Source organism: Tiliqua scincoides, chromosome 3, assembly GCF_035046505.1.
Source record: "Tiliqua scincoides isolate rTilSci1 chromosome 3, rTilSci1.hap2, whole genome shotgun sequence".
Taxonomy (NCBI): Eukaryota; Metazoa; Chordata; class Lepidosauria; order Squamata; family Scincidae; genus Tiliqua; species Tiliqua scincoides.
The window spans coordinates 209720878-209741190 of NC_089823.1; the positions used below are offsets into that span (position 1 = coordinate 209720878).

The 20313-nt window shown below is 45.3% G+C and overlaps 1 protein-coding gene across 1 annotated transcript in view; it reads left to right on the forward strand.

The window, feature by feature from the left end:
- The first annotated feature begins 17286 nt into the window (after positions 1–17286).
- The window catches only part of ATP1B3 (ATPase Na+/K+ transporting subunit beta 3), a 32128-nt gene continuing 29101 nt past the window's right edge, over positions 17287–20313 (forward strand). The window contains exon 1 of the mRNA XM_066622080.1: positions 17287–17533. Coding sequence (XP_066478177.1) covers positions 17425–17533 — 109 coding nt within the window. The 5' untranslated portion in view covers positions 17287–17424. The remainder of the gene's footprint in view (positions 17534–20313) is intronic.

Below are 20313 nucleotides of genomic sequence, written 5' to 3' on the forward strand. Positions count from 1 at the left end.
ACCTCCACATCCCACATACTCATGTATGTATATTTCATATATGGCATAATGTCTATACATATTCCTACAAGTACATAGGCCCATGCCATGCATGCTGTCTGCTGCCAATGGAAAAGGGATGATGCATCATGAGAGCAAAGCCTATGTGTTTACATGTATAAACATGGGGGTGTCATATTATACGTTATGTTCTACAGATGGAAACAGTAGTGTAGAGGTAAACTTTGAACTGCAGGAGCTCATCGTGACACCCCCATGTCACTCGTCACTATACAACTAAAGAATTAACTGTACATTTCTTTTTTAGACTGCTTTCTCTTCCTGCCACTATATCTACTTTGAAACACTGAGCTGTGCCTTTAAGTATATGTTTTATCCCATACTCTTGGGGTGAGTTGCAGTAGTTTTAAACAAATGCATAAAAACTGAAAAAAAGGGTAACAAAATCCCCAATAAATATAAAAGGAATATCAGAGTTCAGTCCTATCCATGGTCTCTCAGAAGATAATTCTATTTACCATTTTTGTGTCCCAGAGCCCTTCACCCAATGAAATGATGTAAGCAAGCGTCAGTCCCCTGCCTAGGGATGGAGGGGGGTGATGAACGAGGCTTAGCTTCTACCCTCATTCATCTCTCGTCTCCTCTCCTGCTTATCCATCCATCTGCACCCTCTCCCCTAGTTATCATCTATCTACATCCTTCCTGATTTAATCCTTTCATCAAACCAACTTCCCATGATATATCAACAGCTGCACATGTTGCATAATTTTGGAAAGATGCGAGGCCATCAATTATGAAAGATTGTTCAACCCAAATATGAGATATGGCGTTAATGGGAAAATTAACTTTGTGTCTTAGGAACCAGAAAATATAATAATTGGACAAACAAGTTTCTACAAGAATTGATCATTTTGAAATTTTTGGGAAACTGTGCTCATATACATAGTTTTTTTTTTAAAAAGGACTGTAATGGAGACAGCACCAAAGTTGTTTCTGTTCTGAAGTTTTGCATGCATTTTCATTTATTAAGAACATAAGAACAGCCGTGCTGGGTCAGGCCATAGGCCCATCTAGTCCAGCTTCCTGTATGTCACAGTGGCCCACCAAATGTCCCAGGGAGCACACAAGACAACAAGAGACCTGCATCCTGGTGCCCTCCCTTGCATCTGGCATTCTGAGGTAGCCCACTTCTAAAATCAGGAGGTAGCACATACACATCATGGCTTGTAGCTTGTAACCTGTGATGGAATTTCAAGGGCAGCACCTGAGCACTTCTGCTGATATTACTGTTCTTGCTTTAGGAGAAACCGGAGCACTGCACTCCAGCCTGTTTCCCCTCAGCTGTCTTCCTGGATGGGTAAGAGGGTCATGGTTGAGGGCTGAACAGGTTATCTGTGTTATAACCTTTGATGGTGTAAATTACCTTTTTGATGAGAAAGGAGACTGAATTCAAGTATAGGGAACATTGTTTTCTGCCATCCTCATATCAAGAAAGGATGGTGTATAATTTGTTGTACCCTGTTGTTATGATTGGATTAAATAAAGAGGATATTCCTAAATAATTAACAAATGCATCAGCATAGATTTGGATATTTCATGGCCCAATCCTATTAGACCTCTACACTGCCAAAATTAGCGCAACAACGGTGCAGCATGCTATATGGCTGTCGCCAAAGGTGACACGCCATTCAGCATGGCCAGGCCACTCCTTCAAGCAGCAAGCAGCCACATGCCAGTGGAGCCAGGAACACACCTGGCACTTGTAGGTTAGCAGGGGGTGCGTGGACTGGGATGGGGGGTGGGTTGAATGGGGTGAGGAAGTGGAGGAAATGAACCAGAGACTGGAGAGGGGAGGAGGCATAAGACTGAGAAAGGGGTGGTATCGGTGACAGTGGTGCTGCTGATATCTCTCTTCCTGACCTTGATCTGCCTTCCTTGGTCCACTCAGACTTTTGCCAGCAAAATTGCTGGTCGATAGAGGAACAAAGGCAACAAACTCTCCTTACACAGAAGAGAACTCTGGGACTCCCCCCTGCAGGATACCCCCAGTGGCTTGGCTGCATTGGTGGGGTGGGGGTGGGGTTTAGATAGGACTGGGCTATCACTCTTTTACTTGGTGTTCACCACCATGCTTGTTTGGCTCCCAAGTTAAGAGCTTTTACTGCAAATACTCTTTTTTGTTTCTTAGCCTATTTTCTGAGCAAACCATTTAGCAAATTAATAAAAGATGAGAACTGGATAAGACCATAGCCGCAAAGGATCCATTAGACTTACCACAGGGAAAAGTACTACCAGGAACCAATTTAGATAACACTAATACTTATAAAGATTTTTAGTTTAGCGGTCAAATGTGCTTTTTTTTTTTTTTTTGAGTGCCTGACTTTGAGGTTTGCTTTGTAGGCAATTTCATATTTGAAAGCTGGTTCCATAGGTGGGGCCTTCTGGAACAGGCAAGGGTCCTTACCCAGACCAACTAAGTCCAAAGACAGTAAGGGTCTGCTGCTGCTGTTCCTTAACACTGATCAGTAAACCAGGCCCGTAGGGACATTGTGGGCAACTGAGTGTCAGTAGCGAACCATCTTCTTCCCCCAGTGCCATTTTACAATTTCCAGATAGCCTGTCTTCTGACAGGGAGAGGCATTTGGGAAATGTTAAATAGTTAAATGTTAGAGTGCCAGGGGAAGAAAGATAGTATCTTGCTTCTGCCATCTGCTCCCTCTGCCTCCTAGTAAGATGATTTAGGTGCCCGACTGTGAAAAGAAATCAGGGATTGGGCAACAGATGGGCAAGAGTAATCCTTCAGTACCACGATGAATGAGGATTGGTATCTCTCTACTGCCCACTTCCTGAGCAAAATGAAGGGGTGGTTGGTTCACATATGATCTTTCTGAAGGAAACAGAACATGCCATTGGGGGGTACAGGGCTTTTGCCAAGAGTTTCCCAAAAGCTGAAGCTGCAACTGTCTCCCTGTATGATTCCAACCAATGTGAGAAGTCTTTATGAAGACTGTGGGAAGGCCTGGCAAGAATTCCTTGATTAGGGAAATTAGAACAGTGAGTAACAGCCTTTTAAGCCATTGCCCTGAGGCTGTGGAATGAAATTCGGTGTTTTACTTCCTTATTAACATGTTGGAACCAGTACAGGCTTCACCTTTTATCAGTGCTTTTGGAGCTAGTTGAGGAGATGCTGCTTTGTTTTCAGTGTTCCAGTTCTTTGGGGAACTGCTTTTGATGAAAACACTTATTGGTTTGGGTGGAGGGTTTAATATATTGCAGTTTTTAGCACTGTAATTTGTAAACTGCTTGAACTTATGAAGATGCAGAATAAGAACTGATAAAATAAAAATGTTTCTGTGCATGAAAGCATTCTACATGGAAGAACCAAACCTTCACATACTAATTTATTTTGATTTCACATGCAAAAAGGCCTAATTTGTTTCACTTGACTTTTGCAATGTTACCACAAAAGATCTGGTGCTTTGTGTTCTAATGTCCTTGTAAGAGAAGACAGGCCAAGGCACAATACAGGCACAACTGGTAAAACTGCAGCAGATTGTAGCAGCAATGGTTCTCCGTAGTGTAATTGGTTTTGGACTCTATGATGGGAGGAATGGCCTTGGGACCAGTGAAATGGCAGCAGGTAGAGGCAAGGATGATGAAGATGATGGTTCTATCCTCACATAGTTATATTTCTTTAAACCAGGGGTGAGTGAACTTTTGTCAGGAGAACCACATAATCTCTCTGACACTATGTTGGGGGCCGGGGGGTGGTGGTGGTGGTGGTGGTAGTGGTGGTAGATTAATTTGCATTTCAAATTTGAATAAATTAACATGAATTTAGATGAATGAATACATTAGAGACAGAACTTATATGACAGAACAAAAAAGGATTAATTTGTGTTTCAAGTTTGAATGAATTTACATGAATGAATACATTAGAGACAGAACTTTTATGAATGAATGAATTTTACTGAGCTTATTAGTAATAAGGGGAGAAATGAAACAGCAGTATTACAAAACTGACACACACCTCAAACATACAAAGTGGAAGGGGGTTATAATAAAGTTATTATGGCCCTTGCCTTGCTGCGTATTTTGTCCTTGTGCAAAAGGTGTGTGTGGTCAGGAGTTATTAGACCACACACATCTATTACACTGGGACAAAATACACAGCAAGGCAGAAACACATGGAAAAAAATAATTTCTAGGCAGCATCTCATCACAGAAAGGCAGAAGAACATGGAAACAAATTCTAGCAAGCATCTCATCACAGAAAGACTGGAGTTTCACAGATGTGAAACTTAAGGCAGCGGAAAGACAGCCATGCCCAGAGACATGCATAAAGCGAGCATGGGCACCAGTGAGTCTCCAGCGGGCAGGAGGCCCGAAGGTGGGGGGCTCCCCGAGGGCTGGATGGGGGTCCCTGAGAGCTAGAAATGGCCCACAGGCCAGGGTTTGCCCACCCCTGCTTTAAACAATCAGTATGTTCTCTTTCTTTCATGTCTTGTATACAGTCCCTTGGCGTTCAGAGTAGTCAAAAGGTTCTTACTTGTGCAGCTGTTCTGAATCTTGCATTAAATAGATTACAGTTGAACCACTGCTGGAGATCTTCTAGAAAAACCTGCCTCTCTTCTTGCTCACCTTTCCCCTTTTCCCATCCATATTTATGAAATGGCATAGTCTGGCAGAAACTCAGATGCCCCTGCAGCATGAAGCGATCAGCTACATTTTTCAGCACATTGTCTTCCAGTGGGCAGCATCTGGGCAGCTCAGCTGCAGTGAGCTGACTTGGAAAAACATAAAGCATTTTGACATTCTCATTGCAGTGTTTATTCAATGATTACATATTATTAATTACAATTTGTGGGGAAATTGCATTAACGAACATTTCAGAATCCAGCTTAGTCCAAGATGCAAGGAATCAATCTTTCCTACTAATAAACCATGATGTGCATCTTACAGTTAAATGAATAAATCTGGTAGAGAACATCTTATGGCAATGGCTTATTAACTACAGTGCTCTTCCTTCTGAGTCTACAAAAAAGCTACCTTGCACCAATTAAATCCTTGTTAGAGATTTTTGCATTCGTCCATGCAGGGACTATTAATAGCCCTTCATGACTCACAAGCAGTCGTTCAGAGTGCCACTAGATCATGTTGTAAAAACAGAGCAATGTGACAAACCAAATTTGCCCAACATACGTTGCAGATCAAATTTGGTGGAAATCCGGTAACATGCTGTTGTGGCTTTAGAACATGACATTTCATTTGCTAATTATATTCAGACCAACAAAATGATTTGTAGGACTAAGCATATTGTTTTGGAAATGCATTCACTTCCTCCTACTACTGTTTCTCATTTATGTAACACTAACAATTGCACAGTCTTTTATTTGCCTGGACCACAACCCTGTGAGGCAGGTGCCTTTCATGGACAGGGCAGCAACATTCCATAACTGTGAACGTAGATGGGGCAAATATTTCAAAGAAATATTCAGTTGAGTGTTTGAGCCTAATTTCCCCCATTCCCCCCAATGACTTGCTCACCATTGTCCTGGTGCCAGGACAGAATCTTGCTGGACTGCGTAGGGAGCGTTTATGGGAATTTATACAATGATTCCATTTAGCTGTGTACTACTCATCTGATTTATTGGCACTCTGCCAGACCTTTACAGTCACTCTGCTTTCACAGTGACACAGACATTCTCATCCTGGCTGTATAGTGGGAAGTCTTTTATTCTTTTGGATAGCTTGTGGAAGCACATGTCTCATAACGTTTTTGGTGAATTTTGTGCAGTGCAACAGAAAGTGATTTTCAGAACTTCTCTTTTGTCATAGTGATCATAACACTAGTCCTTCTTGGGCTTGCCATTGTGACTTTTTCATCCTTTTAAGCATAGAGAAGAATATAGAATACATTTTCGTTCTTACAAGGGATTAGAGAAATATGCTGACAGTGAAAACAGAAGCCCAAATATGAGGGTCACTTCATGAGACACATTTTTTAAGTGGAGAGCACTTCCATGTAGAAATTAGAATACAACCAGTATGCAGGTTGTCAGATGTGGCAATTCCACTTATGTGTTTTGCACTTTGTATAAGAGCAAAAACATGTTCAGTTTCTCATATGACAAACTACATCCGTGATTTTCAATCATTTCCATCTCATGGCACACTGACAAGGCACTAAAATTGTCAAGGCACACCATCAATTTTTTGGCAATTGACAAGGCACACCATGCTTCTGGTGGGGGTTCACATTTGCCAATGGCCCTATTAATACATGCCCCCCCCAAATTCCTGCTGCACACTTGCAGACCATTCATGGCACACCAATGTGCTACAGCACACTGGTTGAAAATGGCTGATCTATGTGTTTGAAGTACTTTATTAGAGTACATGCTTCTCATATGGAAGATCCCAGCTTCAGTTCTTAGCATCTCAAGGTAGGGCTGGGAAACGTTCCTGTTTGAAACTTGGTGAGTGCTTACCAGCAGTGCTGTCACTAGGATTTGTGTCACCTGGTGCGGGCGGCCTGCTCATCACCCCATGCAGTGGGCGGGGCAACACCCCAGATGGTGGGTGTTGTGATGGACCATCACCCCGCCCCCACTGGTTTTTTGGCTGTACCCTTTGATAGAACACAGATATTTCAATGTGGTTTATTTCATTTCATTCTGCATGAAATTACGCATTGATTGATATATAACATGATGGTCTTATTCCTCGAAACTCTGATTTTAGTGATTTTGAAAACTTGTAGAGAGACACACACACACCCCTGTGTCAACTTACTAACACCTTATTGCAGCAGTTCTCAAACTTTTAGCACCAGGACCCACTTTTTAGAATGACAATCTGTCCAGGACCCATTGGAAGTGATGTCATGGCCAGAAGTGACATCATCAAGCAAATTAAAATAAATAATTATAAATAATTAAATTAAAACAAAAGAAATAATTAAATAAGGGGGAGCCAGTCCTGTTCCACCAAGTGAATCTACTCTGAAGTAAGTCCTACTGTGATCAATGGGGCTTACTCTCAGGAAAGTGTGGGTGGGATTGCAGCCTGTGAGCCCAAGCCTATGCATGTCTACTCAGAAGTAAGTCCCATAGTGGTCAATGGAGCTGACTCTGTAGTCTGCCTGCAATAACAACCCCCCAAAAAGAATCAGTGAGATTTCCAGCCTCCCATTGCCCAGTTCAAAGTTCTTCTATTTCAGGCATATCCATATAAAGACCCACCTGGCTTCACAAGTGCAAAATAGAAAACTTTCCCCTTACCATTCAAGCCTCTTTGTCCTTTTTAGGGGGAGGAGAGGCTGCCTTCTGGAGCATTGGTTGTGCTCCAGTCCCATTGCATCGGGACCCTTCTGGTGGCCTCACATTCCCCTTTGCCTGGCCTGACAGAAAGGCAAGGCACGTCTGCCTACTCGCAAGGAAACACGGCCACGTGGCTGAATTTGCTTTCCATAGAGCTCAATAGACTGCAGGAAGGAGGGACTTCCTTCTCAGGTGTTTTTGGGGGCTGCATTCATTGGATCAGGACCATTCTGACATCCTTGGAGTCCTCTCAGCCTGCCCTTTCTGACAGATTATGGCAAGTTCGCCTACTCATGAGTAAACGTGGCCACGTGGTTTCGTTTCAGGCTCAATAGAAGCAGCTGGGAGGGAGGCAGGGACCTCCTTCTCCTGTTTTTTGGGGTTGCACTCATTGGATCGGGACCATTCTGGTTGGATTCCTCTCAGACTGTCCTTTCCGACTGACCATGGCAAGTACACCTACTCGTGAGTAAGCACGCGATACGGCTCGCTTTCACTTTTCATAGGGCTCCATGCATTTTTCTTTCTTTTTTTTAGCCATATCTTTTGAAGGAAAGGAGCGATTTCAAGTCTGTTTTTTGCATTGTGTTCTGCTGGACATTCTGCATCCAACGGTGTATGGCATGATACGGTGGCTCCTAAAGCCGCAATGTTAGCACGTCCTCCCCAGGGCGCGTCACCCCCCGGCATGTCACCCAGTGCGGCCTGCACCCCCCGCACCTTCCTAGCGATGCCAGTGCTTGCCAGCCAATGACTGGACTGAGCTAGATGGATCAGTGGTCTTTCCCAGTATAAGACAGCTTCCTATGTTCCTCCAAGGATAAGCACTCTCTAGAAATCTTACAGTATGTACAATGGCCCTTGGTAAGGATCACAAGATACTAATGATCAGTGGCAATTGGCAAATGGCAGTATAACACAGTTAGGAACAACATACAACAGCATAATTACAATGTCAACCATGCAGTATGCTTGCTTCCCCCCTCTCTTCCACCTCAGGCCTTTCAGATATTTCTGATTCTGTTCCCTGTTAAAAATGTTCAGTTGTATTTTTTTCCTTATCATGCTTCTCATCATTCTTTAATCTCAGCTTACTTATTCAATATTTAAGAAGCCCCTGGAATGCAACAACAAATTCCTACTACAACAACTGCATCTTGCTGGGTCTCTAATTAGTACTCAACTCTGTGCTTTGCCTGGTATGCATGTTTGGGGAGCGTGAGAAGGAACAGAGGGAGCACAAAGCTGATCAGAAGGCTGCAGGTTCTTGGAAAGGAAGTGTCTAAGGTGTGCAATGGATATAGCTAAACTGAATCAGGAGAGGAGATGTTTAAAGCTGTTAAAGATGTTTAAAGCAACAATTCTTGTAGTCCTTAAGTCTGAAATACAAAACTGAACCTACATTGACTTGATTGTTCATATTATCTTAAATCAGCTTGTTCTTTTGCCATAACAACATTCAGAAGTGATGCCTTCAAGAATTAAAGGTGTGGCTACTGTGCATCCCTTGTGAAAATGCATATTTTTTCCCAACAAAGAAGATGGGGGATTTTGCAGGAAGAGCAGCTTGCCAAGTGACGGAGGTGGTAGAGCTCTCTGTCTATTTTTAACTCATATTTTAACCCCTGGCAGTGTGTGTCCTCCTGCACTACATAGGGTAGGATTTGGGGTTACTGGATGATTAGATTTGCAACCCCTTTAGTTAACTGATGTGTTGAATCTTTCAGCAACAATAAAATGCAAGGAATTCTATCAGGTGACCTTGCAATAATAATTTTTTGTAAAGATGTTTTAAAAGATTTCTTGTTCTACTTTCAGATATATTTCATACTGGAGTAAAGAGAAAATGTGTGGGAGTATCTGATTTCATTTTATTGAAGTAATTATGTATTTTTAAAATTTATATGGTGTTTTCTGGTGTCAGAGTAAACACAATTGTAGCTCTCCATAGCGCTTTTCCCCTTTGACCTGAAGCTCTGAATCTCCAATACCAGGACTTCTAAATGCCTCAGCAATGAATTGGCTATAAAATATATATATAGTATATATATATATTTGTATATATAGTATATTATATATTATAATATACTATACTATTATATATTATAATAATATTATATACTATACTATTATATATATAATTATATATATAATATTATATAGTATATTATATATATAAATATATATATGGCTATAATATATATATATATAATCAAGAAGGAAGAAAGAAAAAGAAATCTGTTAATTTTTGTTTAACTATAAGAGCAGCGCAGTAGCTCTAGTAAGACATCTATTCTTTTGATTTTAGTGGCCAGGCTATTTAAAGACATCAGCATAGATTCAATTATATGCTTTCAGCACTCTAGCTTGAAACTGTCTTCTGTGTCCTCTCCAAGACTGTAATCAAAGGTCTTATTTCTCAGCTGCATTTAAGCTCTGTCTCTATACTTTTTTACTAATTGTAAATCACACAAATGGGTTTCCTTCCTTATGGCTGCACTAGAAGGAGCTTAACTGATATGGCTGTTTTCCATGTGCTTCACCTCTTTCACATGCAGACAGTCTCACACAGGGCTACTTCTCACAATGAAATCTTCACATGGAATTTCTGTTTTGCAAGTGGCAGTTGCTCCATATTGGCAGCTCTTTTGCTCTATAACAGTTTGCCCACATGGAGCTCAGTCCTTACTGTATTGTTTTCTCCACACTACTGTCAAACACCCCAGGTAAAGCTCGTGAGGACTGATCAATATGGCTAATTGGTACATTTCCCATAAGAAATCCTGGAAATTTTGTGATGATGTTAAGAATTCTCCCCTAAAGTTCTCTAGTTTCCTCATAGAAGGCTAGTTCCCATGGTCCTGTGACAGGTACACTGGCCTATGAATAGCTAGGTGTTACCTCCTTCAATGTCTGAACAGTATGGCCCAGTTCTTTTGGGCCCAGCTGCCAGTGGAACATGCATTCTGCTGCCAGTGACTGCTGCAAAGCAGCCATAAAGGGTGCTCTGGCAGCACACAGAGTAGCATGCTGCCCAAGTGCCAACAGGAAGGTCAGACCTTCCTGCATATAGTGGGGAATTGCTAGCCACCCACCAGAGTAGCTAAGACAGTGGAGGAGGTGGGAGGAGTGGGGGGGGGAGGGAGAATAGAACAGAGGCAGGGGTTGAATGGGGGGTGGGGAGGCTGCGGAGGAGGTGGCTCCTGCAGTGATGGTGTGCACTGAATTCTATCCTTTCCATGGGTAGTCTCTCCATCCCCTTTCTTTGGACCTGTGCCAGCAAAATAGCTGGTGCAGGTCCAAGGAGACACATTGTGCAATGGGAGGATTACAGAGGTGTAATAGGATGTAATTCCCCTTCAAGCCTCCTGATTTACCCCCTCCCACACTGAATACAGTTTATTTGGCTTGGCTGCTCCAGTGTGGGGGGGGGGGAGGAGGAAAGGATTGGGCTGTTATATGACCTCTCAATGAAGTGCTAGTGAAACTTCTAGCATATCATCCCCAGATAATCTGTTTTCAAGTGGAATCAATCCTGTAGCAGCAAAAGATTTTCAACCTGTGGAGCTATAATGGTGTTGCAAAGAGCTCCGCCATCACCCAGAGCAGAAACTGTTGCTCTATCTGCCATGGGAGGTTCCACATTGTCCTCAGTGATTACCAGTACTGTGTAGATCTCCTGTTAACCATTCTAAATTAGCATGTACAGAGAGAGAGAGAGAGAGAGAGAGAGAGAGAGAGAGAGATGAGGTGCCATTGTTATGATCTGGCACCCAGCACCCACAGCAGTGGGGTGACTCCAGTTCTATGTTTTAGTCAAGGCCAGGCAAAGTGAAACCTGTGAGCCAGACTCAAAGTACCCAGTACCTTTTTTCTCTCTCTGCTTCCAAGATCCTTCCTCCTCCTTTTCTTATTATGAGCAATGCCTGCATTGGGGCCAGTATACTGAGTTCCCCAAAGAGGCTGTAACATACAGTTCACATCCAGAGTGCCCGATCAACTCCTAAGATAGCTCTGTACAAGTCAGAACAGAAGGCCATTTGGTGGCACAATAAAGCAATGGACTCAGACTAATGTTCTCCAATACTAAAACCCTGAACAAGGACCAGGGAAAACCAAACAGAAGGAGGTTGCTTGGAAGAAATCTCCCTCCCAGAAGAATGGCTAGCTGCTAGCCCCTCCTCAATACCTGGGGGTCCTTTTAAAAGTCATACAGTAGCAAAAGCTGGTGGTCTGGGAATTTGGAGCAACCAACTATTTACTGAGTGAACAGAGACCATGCGGGTCAAAATAGTGGCAATCAAAATAGTTTTATTTTATTAAAAGAAGGAAGAACATCAAAACAAAAAGGTAAAGTTAAAAGACAAAAACAAGGCACTTAAAGAAGCATGGGAAAACAAAGGTGGTTTTCAGGTGAATGGATGAGGACAACAGTTGGCATGGAGATTAAAAGACAAGTCAAAAATAAAACAGTAATGCAACTTTTCTAGGAACTTTCCCAACCATATGTATTCATTCTAGACCAGGATCTTGGTCCTTGCACCCACACTTAGGCCAGTGGGTAGATGATCCCTTTCAAAGCATCAGATGCTCTACACCAGGGCTGCCCAAACCCCGGCCCGGGGACCACCTGCGGCCCTTGGGGATTCCCAGTGCGGCTTGCAAGGAGCCTCTGGCCCTCTGGAGACTTGCTGGAACCCATGCTGACCCAACACAACTGCTCTCAGCATGAGGGTGACTGTTCGACTTCTTGCGTGAGCTGTGGGACAAGGGCTCCCTCCACTGCTTACTGTTACTGCTTACTGTGTGCTGCAGTAGTGAAGGAAAGGCTGGCCATGCTTTGTGCACGGCCTTTTATAGACCCTGACAAATTGCAAGACCATTCATTCATATAAGTTCCATCTCTAATATATTCATTTATGTAAATTTATTCAAATTTGAAATGTAAATTAATTCCTTTTTCCCCCTCAACACAGTGTCAGAGAGATGATGTGGCCCTCCTGCCAAAGAGTTTGGACACTCCTGCTCTAGACCAGTGATTTTTCATCTTTTCCATCTTACGGCACACTTATAAGATACTAAAATTGTCAAGGCACACCATCAGGATTTTACAACTGACAAGGCACACTGTGCTGCATTGGGGATACTCACATCCCCAATGACCTTACTAATAAATGACCTTCCCCCAAACTCCTGCAGCACACCTGTGGACTGCTTGCAGCACACCAATGTGCTGTGGCACAATGGTTGAAAGACACTGGATCAGGGCAAATACACAAAAGTGAGCATGTGACTAACTTTTTATAATATGTGGGTGTTACGTGGGCTGTATCTGTGGAATAAGGGTGCGGAGATCACCTGAGTTCTTGACTTTTCTGCAGTTGGAAATCAAGTGGGCTTCAACTGCATCTGGATGACTCAGCAGCCCCAGAAGAATGCCAATGCACTATAGGAGATGCCTCAGATGAAAGAGAGGTCAAAATCAAGTGAAAATATGCAGAAAATTTGAGGAAAATCAGAAATTTTCACCATAGGCCCTGAAGTTCCTTCTTGCCCTGAGAAGAAATCTGCTATGGATTAAAAAAATAGAAGCTTCCCTCCAAGGGTGAATAACTATTTCTGGGGCCTGATCCACATTGAGATTACAGTGCAAGAGAAAAGATTAATGCCCTTCCTCCAAACCATGGTTCCAATCAAGATTTGGTCCCCACACCTATGCTTTAAAAATAATATACTTTAAAAACTACATCACATGTAGTTTGGTCTACTAATGTGCAGACTTCCCTGTCATCATTCAGTGTCTCTTTTGGAAAGAAATTTGCTGGAGGTATATGGGCAGCTTGGGAACAAAAGCCCAGAAAGTGCCAGTAAGATCAGAAACTTCTGGAAACAGATGGAAATTTACTGAATTATCTTGTAAAAAGTGAGGCTTGTGATTACGCCTTTTACAGTACAATCCTAGGCGTGTCTCCTCAGGAGTGTCCTATTGGATTCCATGGGATTTACTTCCAGACAAGTATGTATGGGGGAGGAGGGTAGCCAAACTTGCTTGATGTAAGAGCTACATACAATAAACTTCAGAAGTTTGAGAGCCACAATATAAGAAGCATTTAAATACTTAAATTTGTATTTACTCATCATGAACATTAAATGTATGTTTTAACTCAGTGGACACTCAGGGCCCAATCCTATCCAACTTTCCAGCTCTGGTGTAGCCACAATGCAGCCCTGTGGTAATGGAACATATGTTCCCATACCTTGAGAAGGCCCCAGTGACTACCCCTCCACCATAGGATAAGAACATAAGAACAGCCCCACTGGATCAGGCCATAGGCTCATCTAGTCCAGCTTCCTGTATCTCACAGCGGCCCACCAAATGCCCCAGGGAGCACACCAGATAACAAGAGACCTGCATCCTGGTGCCCTCCCTTGCATCTGACATAGCCCCTTTCTAAAATCAGGAGGTTGCACACTGCATACCCCACTGGCACAACTGCACCAGCACTGGAAAATTTGATAGGATTGGACTCTTAGTATATACCTGGTAAATAATTTAAAAGTTTGAAATTTTTTAATTTCCCTTTTAATTGTGATGCAAAAAGGAGCTCAGCCAACATATTTTCCTGAGCCGCACATTAAATGTCAATAATGACAAGAGAGCCACAGTTTGGTCAGTCCTGATGTATAGGATTGCAACTTTGGAATGTTGATGAGAATCCACGTGGCTGACAGAAGCATTCCATGGCAGTTAGAATCAGTTAGGAAGGGACAGCTGGAGGGAGTGAGGAGAGGCAGAGCTGGGTGAGAAAGAATAGGGGATTCCAGAAAGAAAGACCTTTCAGTTGTTTATACTCTCAGGATTTACAGTTAGTTATTACCAACATGTTGAGGAGATTATTGGCTAATGTATAATGTCTGTTGACTGTTCAGTTCTTCAGTAACTATTGATGACTGTTCAGCACTGCCTCTTCCATCTACCTGAAGTGAAGTTTCTACCTCCATTTGTAACTGGTGCTCAGAAGGAGTCTGGTGAGGGAGAGAACTTTGAAGTAAGCCTTTTGTTGGGAGAGAAAAGAGGGTGCTGGTTGGAGTAAGACTAGGATAAAAGAGGGTTCAGCATGAGCCTCGTGATCCACCTTATGGACTTTTTATTCTCTCACTGAAGATTTGTGCATGACCATTCACCATGTGGGGGTGTGTTAGCAAAAGGGATCGAAGGATGTATTTATTCCACCTTTGATTTTCCTTTGCTCAGATGTTGTAAATAGGAAGCTACCTCTCAATATTCTAATTTTGTTGGTATTTCAGTGTGCTGAATGGAAGTCTGGACTTCCAAAATTTCCAGTCTCCTTTGGTTTTATGACCTTTCTGCTGCTGAGTAATCTCCACTTGGAGAAAGCAAAGTAAAATATATCTTTAAAAGGCACCTATCTGGGAATATGGGTTTGCCAAGCCCAGTTAGACTCCCAGATACTTCATCTCCACCAAGTATATACATGGGCCAAAGACAAGATAGGCATCCAAGGGGCTAGCGTGCTCTTAAAGTAGTTTATTCTTCTAGAATAGTTTAGCCAGAGGATTCCACCTGGCCTCTAGTAGTGGCAGTGGACAAAAGTCATTAAATGTTATGAAGGAAATGCAATAGGGCCCAATCCTATCCAATTTTCCAGTGCAGTGCAGCCTTGCCAATGGGGCATGCATTGTATCCTGTGGTGGAGGGACAGTCACAGAGGCTTCCTCAAGGTAAGGGAACATTTGTTCCCTTACCTTGGGGCTGCATTTTGGCAGCACCAGTGCTGGAAAGTTGGATAGAATTGGGCCCATAATTCTCACAGAGTTCTAGTTAACTGTAGATTTTAACTTAACTGAAAGTGCAATCCTATGTGCCTGGCCTGTGCCATCCCACTGATGCTGTATCCAAAGCTCTGACTGCTGACAGAGGTAAGAAAAGCGCCAAGTGGCACAGGGGCTGGGAGAGGGCAGCGGGAAGGGCGGGAGGTGGCAGGAAGGCTGGAGGTGGGGAGGGGGTGTAACAGAGTGGGAGAGGGCGGAATGGGGGGGTTGTACCTGAGAGGTGCTCAGGACTGGTGGAGCAGGCCTCCACCATATCCTAACCCCAACCTGGGCCTGGCAGCTTTATGTGAGGTTGCCTGGATTTGCTCCAGTGATTTAGCGGGCACAGATCTGAGCAGCCATTAGGCAGGCTGGAGCTTTACTCAAGATAAGGGGAGAAATATACACCAAGGAGACCTCCAGCCTATTCCTAAGTGGTGCTGGATATAGTAGGGGCCATGTGGCCACACTGCACCAGCACAGGTTAGGATTGGGCTGTGAAATACCTCATGTGAGTGGACTAAGGTGACTATAAACTCTGTTCTATCATATACACAATGACAAGTGTTGAGACCAAATCAGGGACATGCTGTGTGGGTGTGGTAGGTGAGGCAGAACCACCCCATCGTGGTCCAGGGAAAAGCACCCCACCTGCTTACACCCAAGGAGGCTCTCCTTACACCTGAGGAGGCTCACCCTACACAAGCTTTCTCAGGTGTAAGGAGAGCTGACTCAGGTGTAAGTGTGCAGGGCAGCTGTGGTGCTTTTCCATGGACTATGACCAGGTGGTTCTGCCTAACCTGCCACACCTGCACCGCATGACCCTGGACCTGCAGTTGGGTGGCAGTCATGGAGGCCTCCTCAAGGTAAGGCAATGTTAATTCTTTTACCTCAGAACTTCATTGCCCTTATATTGGTGCTGAAAATTTGGTTAGGATTGTGCCCTGTATCCCAGATGTCTCTGGGAGCACTCAAGACAACATGAGACCTGTAACTTTTGCCACTCTTTTGCACCTGGCACCTCTAAAAACCTCTGAAGCTGGTAGGTTGCTTATAGTCATGACTTGTAACAACAACAAAGACAAGATGCTTGTATCCTGCTGCTACTCCCTTACATTGATGTCCAAATTTCTGTGACACCTGCATAGGGAGCCAAACTCTTCATGTCCTCATGAGGAAAAGATTCTGCTTTGAACTTGCTGGTGTGATGCACTCAGGAGCTTAAAGAAAGAGTTGACAACCCTACTTTTGCAAGTGTGATTTGAACCAGGGATGTGTGGTGGGTGGGGGGGGCAGGTGAGGCTGAGCCTCCCCACCGGACTCCTTTGAAAAGGAAGGACATGTGAGGCACCCAAGCACCGACAACCCATGCGCATTGTGGGTTGCTCTGCCACCAGGTCAGGCACCCGACCACCCACAACCCATGTGAATTGTGGGTTGTGGGTGTGTTATAGGTTGCAGCGTATGCGTGTTGTGGGTCATGGGCGCGTTGTGGGTTGCAGAGTATGCATGTTGTGGGTGCGTTGAGGGTTGCAGAGCAATGCATGTGGGTTGAGGGTGCTTGGGCGCCGCACACGGTGGCAACTCACAACGCACCCATGACCCACAATGCGAATGGGTTGTGGGTGCTTGGGCGCCTCACATGGCGGCAACCCACTATGCACCCATAATCCACAATGTGTGTGGGATGTGGGTGCTTCACACGGTGGCGGTGCTTTCCGAAGGACTCTGGTGGGGAGGCTCTGCCTCACCTGCCCCCCCACCGACGGCACAACCCTGATTTGAACCGTGTAGTGCTTAACGTGAGAGTACAGCGACACGAGTGTGTTCCTCCCAGGCCGTTGCTGAGCCGCAAGGACGCTTCTCAACGTCCCGCAGTGGGAGGCGAGGGCGGGCGTGTGTATTTTTAACCGCAGGGGGCCCCGCTCCAGGCCTTACAAGGTGAAGGCAAGGCCCCCTCCGACCTGCCCCACAGAGCAGCGTGGCGGGCGATTGGAGGAAGGGGCGAGCAAGGCGGCTCGGTGCCGGCAGAGGCGCGTCAGGACCGGCCTCGCCACCGCTGCCCTCCAGGGGGCAGTGCGCGGGCGCTGGTTGGCCGCGCGGGCGCTGACGCAACGGGAAGGCGGCGCGAGGGCCCGCTCGGTGCTGCCAGCGCCCAGCCCCTCTTTCCTTCGCTCTCTTCTGCTCTCCCGCCGGGCGCCTGAGGGACACTCGGTGGTGCGAAGAGCCGCTGTTGTTTCGCCGCAGCCCGCCCGCCCGCCTGCCTGCCATGGCCAAGGAGGAGAAGAAGCCCTTCAGCCAGTCCATGGCCGAGTGGCGGCGCTTCATCTACAACCCCAACAGCGGCGAGTTCCTGGGGCGCACGGCCAAGAGCTGGGGTAAGGCGGGCGCGGGACACCCGGGGAGGCGAGGGCTCGTCCCACCACAGCCCGCTGCGAGCGGGCCGGGAGCCGCTACACGCGCCGCTCGCCGAGCTAAAAATAGCCCGAGCCTGACAGCGCGAGGCGGGAGGGGGAGCGGCCGCCTCCCCGCCCCGCCCCGCGCTCCCCGGGGTCGGTGGGGGCAGGCCGCGCGACCCCGGCCCGTGGTGGGAGCTGGCGAGGGCCCTCGCGCGTGTCCCCGGCTGCCTCTCCGCGGGGGCTGCGGAGGGACCACCCCCTGCCGCCGGCAGGCTCCTCCTCCCCGGCGAGCCGCGTCAGTGCGATGGGGCAGGGTTCTGCCTGGGAGTCCCCCGCGCCGGGCACGCGGCACCGCTCCTTCGGCGGCTGCGGGAAGCCCCCGGGAGCAGGTGTTCGTCGCTCTTTCCGGACGTCCCTGCCCCGTTCCCCTTCAGCCCGCAGAAGAGCCGCCTGTCAGACCTCCTCGCCTCCTTCTCCCGGGACGGATTAGTCTCACCTCGGCCTGGAAGGAAGGCCTGAACTGCCTCCTGAGGGCGCGACCCGGACCAGTTTGTGTCTGCCGTGCATGTGGATCGCGCCCCGGGAAGGGCCGGAGCAGGGCTGCGCGCTCTGAACTGCCCGTCAGAAGGAGCTTTCTCCGTTCATAGGCAGACGCGTCCTTCCTGCTTTACTTGCAAGTTAATGACAACAGGAGAGGAAATTTCCACTCTGCTCTTGCGACCTCCGCCCAGGCAGGCACCGAGTCGCTGCAGTTCTTTCAGTGTGTGGTTGGCTAAATAGGAAAGTAGCGGAAAATGAGCACACAGGAACGTGTGTACTATTCCCGCTAATCGCAGAGGGGTTTAAGAATCCTCAGAACTCTGTTGGACAAGAACTCGTTATGGTGGGAGCTCTGCAGACGTGTGTTGGACTGAAATTTTAGTATCCTGGTAAACTGAAGCTTTGTCTGTAGTCACTTGTCTTGGAAAAATGATATTCTAAATTCATGAACTGATTCATACCTGGATTATCTAAAGTGGGGTGTTGGTAAACCCATTTTAGGATTGATGTTAAGAAATAATTACGCTAGTCATGTTGGGAGGGCTTCTGTTCTTCATGTACATGGTTTTTATATGTATTTGAGCTCGGTAAGGTGCGTAAAATTCAGATATGAAATAAAATAGTTTTACAATAGCAATTAAATGGAGTTATTTATAGATCTGTTGGTTTCTTTGTATGATGGGAGTGGAGTAGAGAGAATTGGTGAGGAAGAACAAAACAACTAGAGATTGTTAAGAAACAGTTCTTCCCGCATGAATTTTAACAATTCTTTCTTCTCCCCCTGCTCTGTTGCCTTTAGAGTAAAGCACTTCTGGGAGCTTTGCTTTACACCTGGACTTATCCAGATGTACAAAGTTGAGTCCTCAAAAGTGATTAACATTCTAGTTACTGTCTTTCAATTGATAAAATGTCCAAAATCATTTACAATTCTAAGCAGTATAAAATTTCTTGCAAATTTGTAGTGCTGTGCAGATTAGAAAATAGACTGTTGTAGCTTTGAATACACAAGTTGTGGTTGTTCTCTGAGAATTATGGAAGATAGCGTAACCTACTTTCTCTTTCTCTCCTTCTCTCTATTCCTCCTCCAGTACTTGAACTCTTGTATGGCCTTATTTGTATTCTCTTCCAGCACTGGCTACAGTGTGTTCCTACCCAGTCTTCTAATCTTGATTGTCTTATTGCGGTGGGGGTTCCCAACTTTTTAAGAGAGCAGGTTGTTGAGGGAGAATTGTATCAGAGGGGCTTTGTATTGCTCTTGGGTGGCAACAGTTCTAAAGTGAAGAATCCAAACTTCAGTTCCTTTTGTTTCCCAGTCACTTTCCATCTTGAGCAGCTGGAGTTGCAAGATCTGGGCAGAAGTGCCTTTCAGTAGGCTAAGTGGTGTGGCTTTGAAAGCAGCAAAATGAAGAGGGGCAGCACCAAAGAATAATAAAAAAGAGAGCCACAGATTAGCTCTTAAGGGGAGGATGTAATTTTGCCCCAAGAAAGGTTATGAGTTGAAATAATAAACTTGGTATATTATACATCAGAGGTTCACAAACTAAGAGTCATGACACTCAGAAGTGTTGCTGGCCAAGCCGATAGCAGTGTGAGCACTAGAGATCACAGAGCAGAAGCTGTGCTTGTTGAGGGCCGTGTGTGATGTGGTGTGGGACCATCCGCCCTCCCTGAACAGTTTTGCACTGATTTTAAGGTTCTTTCCAGGCACAACCTAGAAGTAAATGCTGATGATGTCATCTCGTCTTGTGTTGTTGCATCATCAGCACTTACTTTCACAACCAGCGGCAGCAGGAGCAGAGTGTCGCAGACCCGCTAAGTTTGGGAAGCACTGTTATACACTAAGTTCTACATTTTGAGTGTCTGAGGCTTTTTTCTCTGTTGGGTGAACGGACAGACACTGAGTAGACTACATTGTAAGAAGCTAAAATATGACTTGAGATTTTCTCCTATGTGTGTTCGTGCACGTTTTTCCAGTTGTGTTGCTCTGATCATGCTGTAGGGTATGTGTGTCATGCATCCCCATTTCAGCAGTGCTGTAGGAGAGAATATGGTTGAGAATCCCCCAAGAAATAAGATTAAATCCTGTTGGGAAGGTTATCCTTGCAAGTGATATTCTTTAGAAATATTAGACTGCGTGAGTCCTGCTTCTGAACTAGTGCCTAGCACCCAGAAAAAGATCCAAGATTGTATCATTTGAAAGATAAAATAGGTGATTCCCC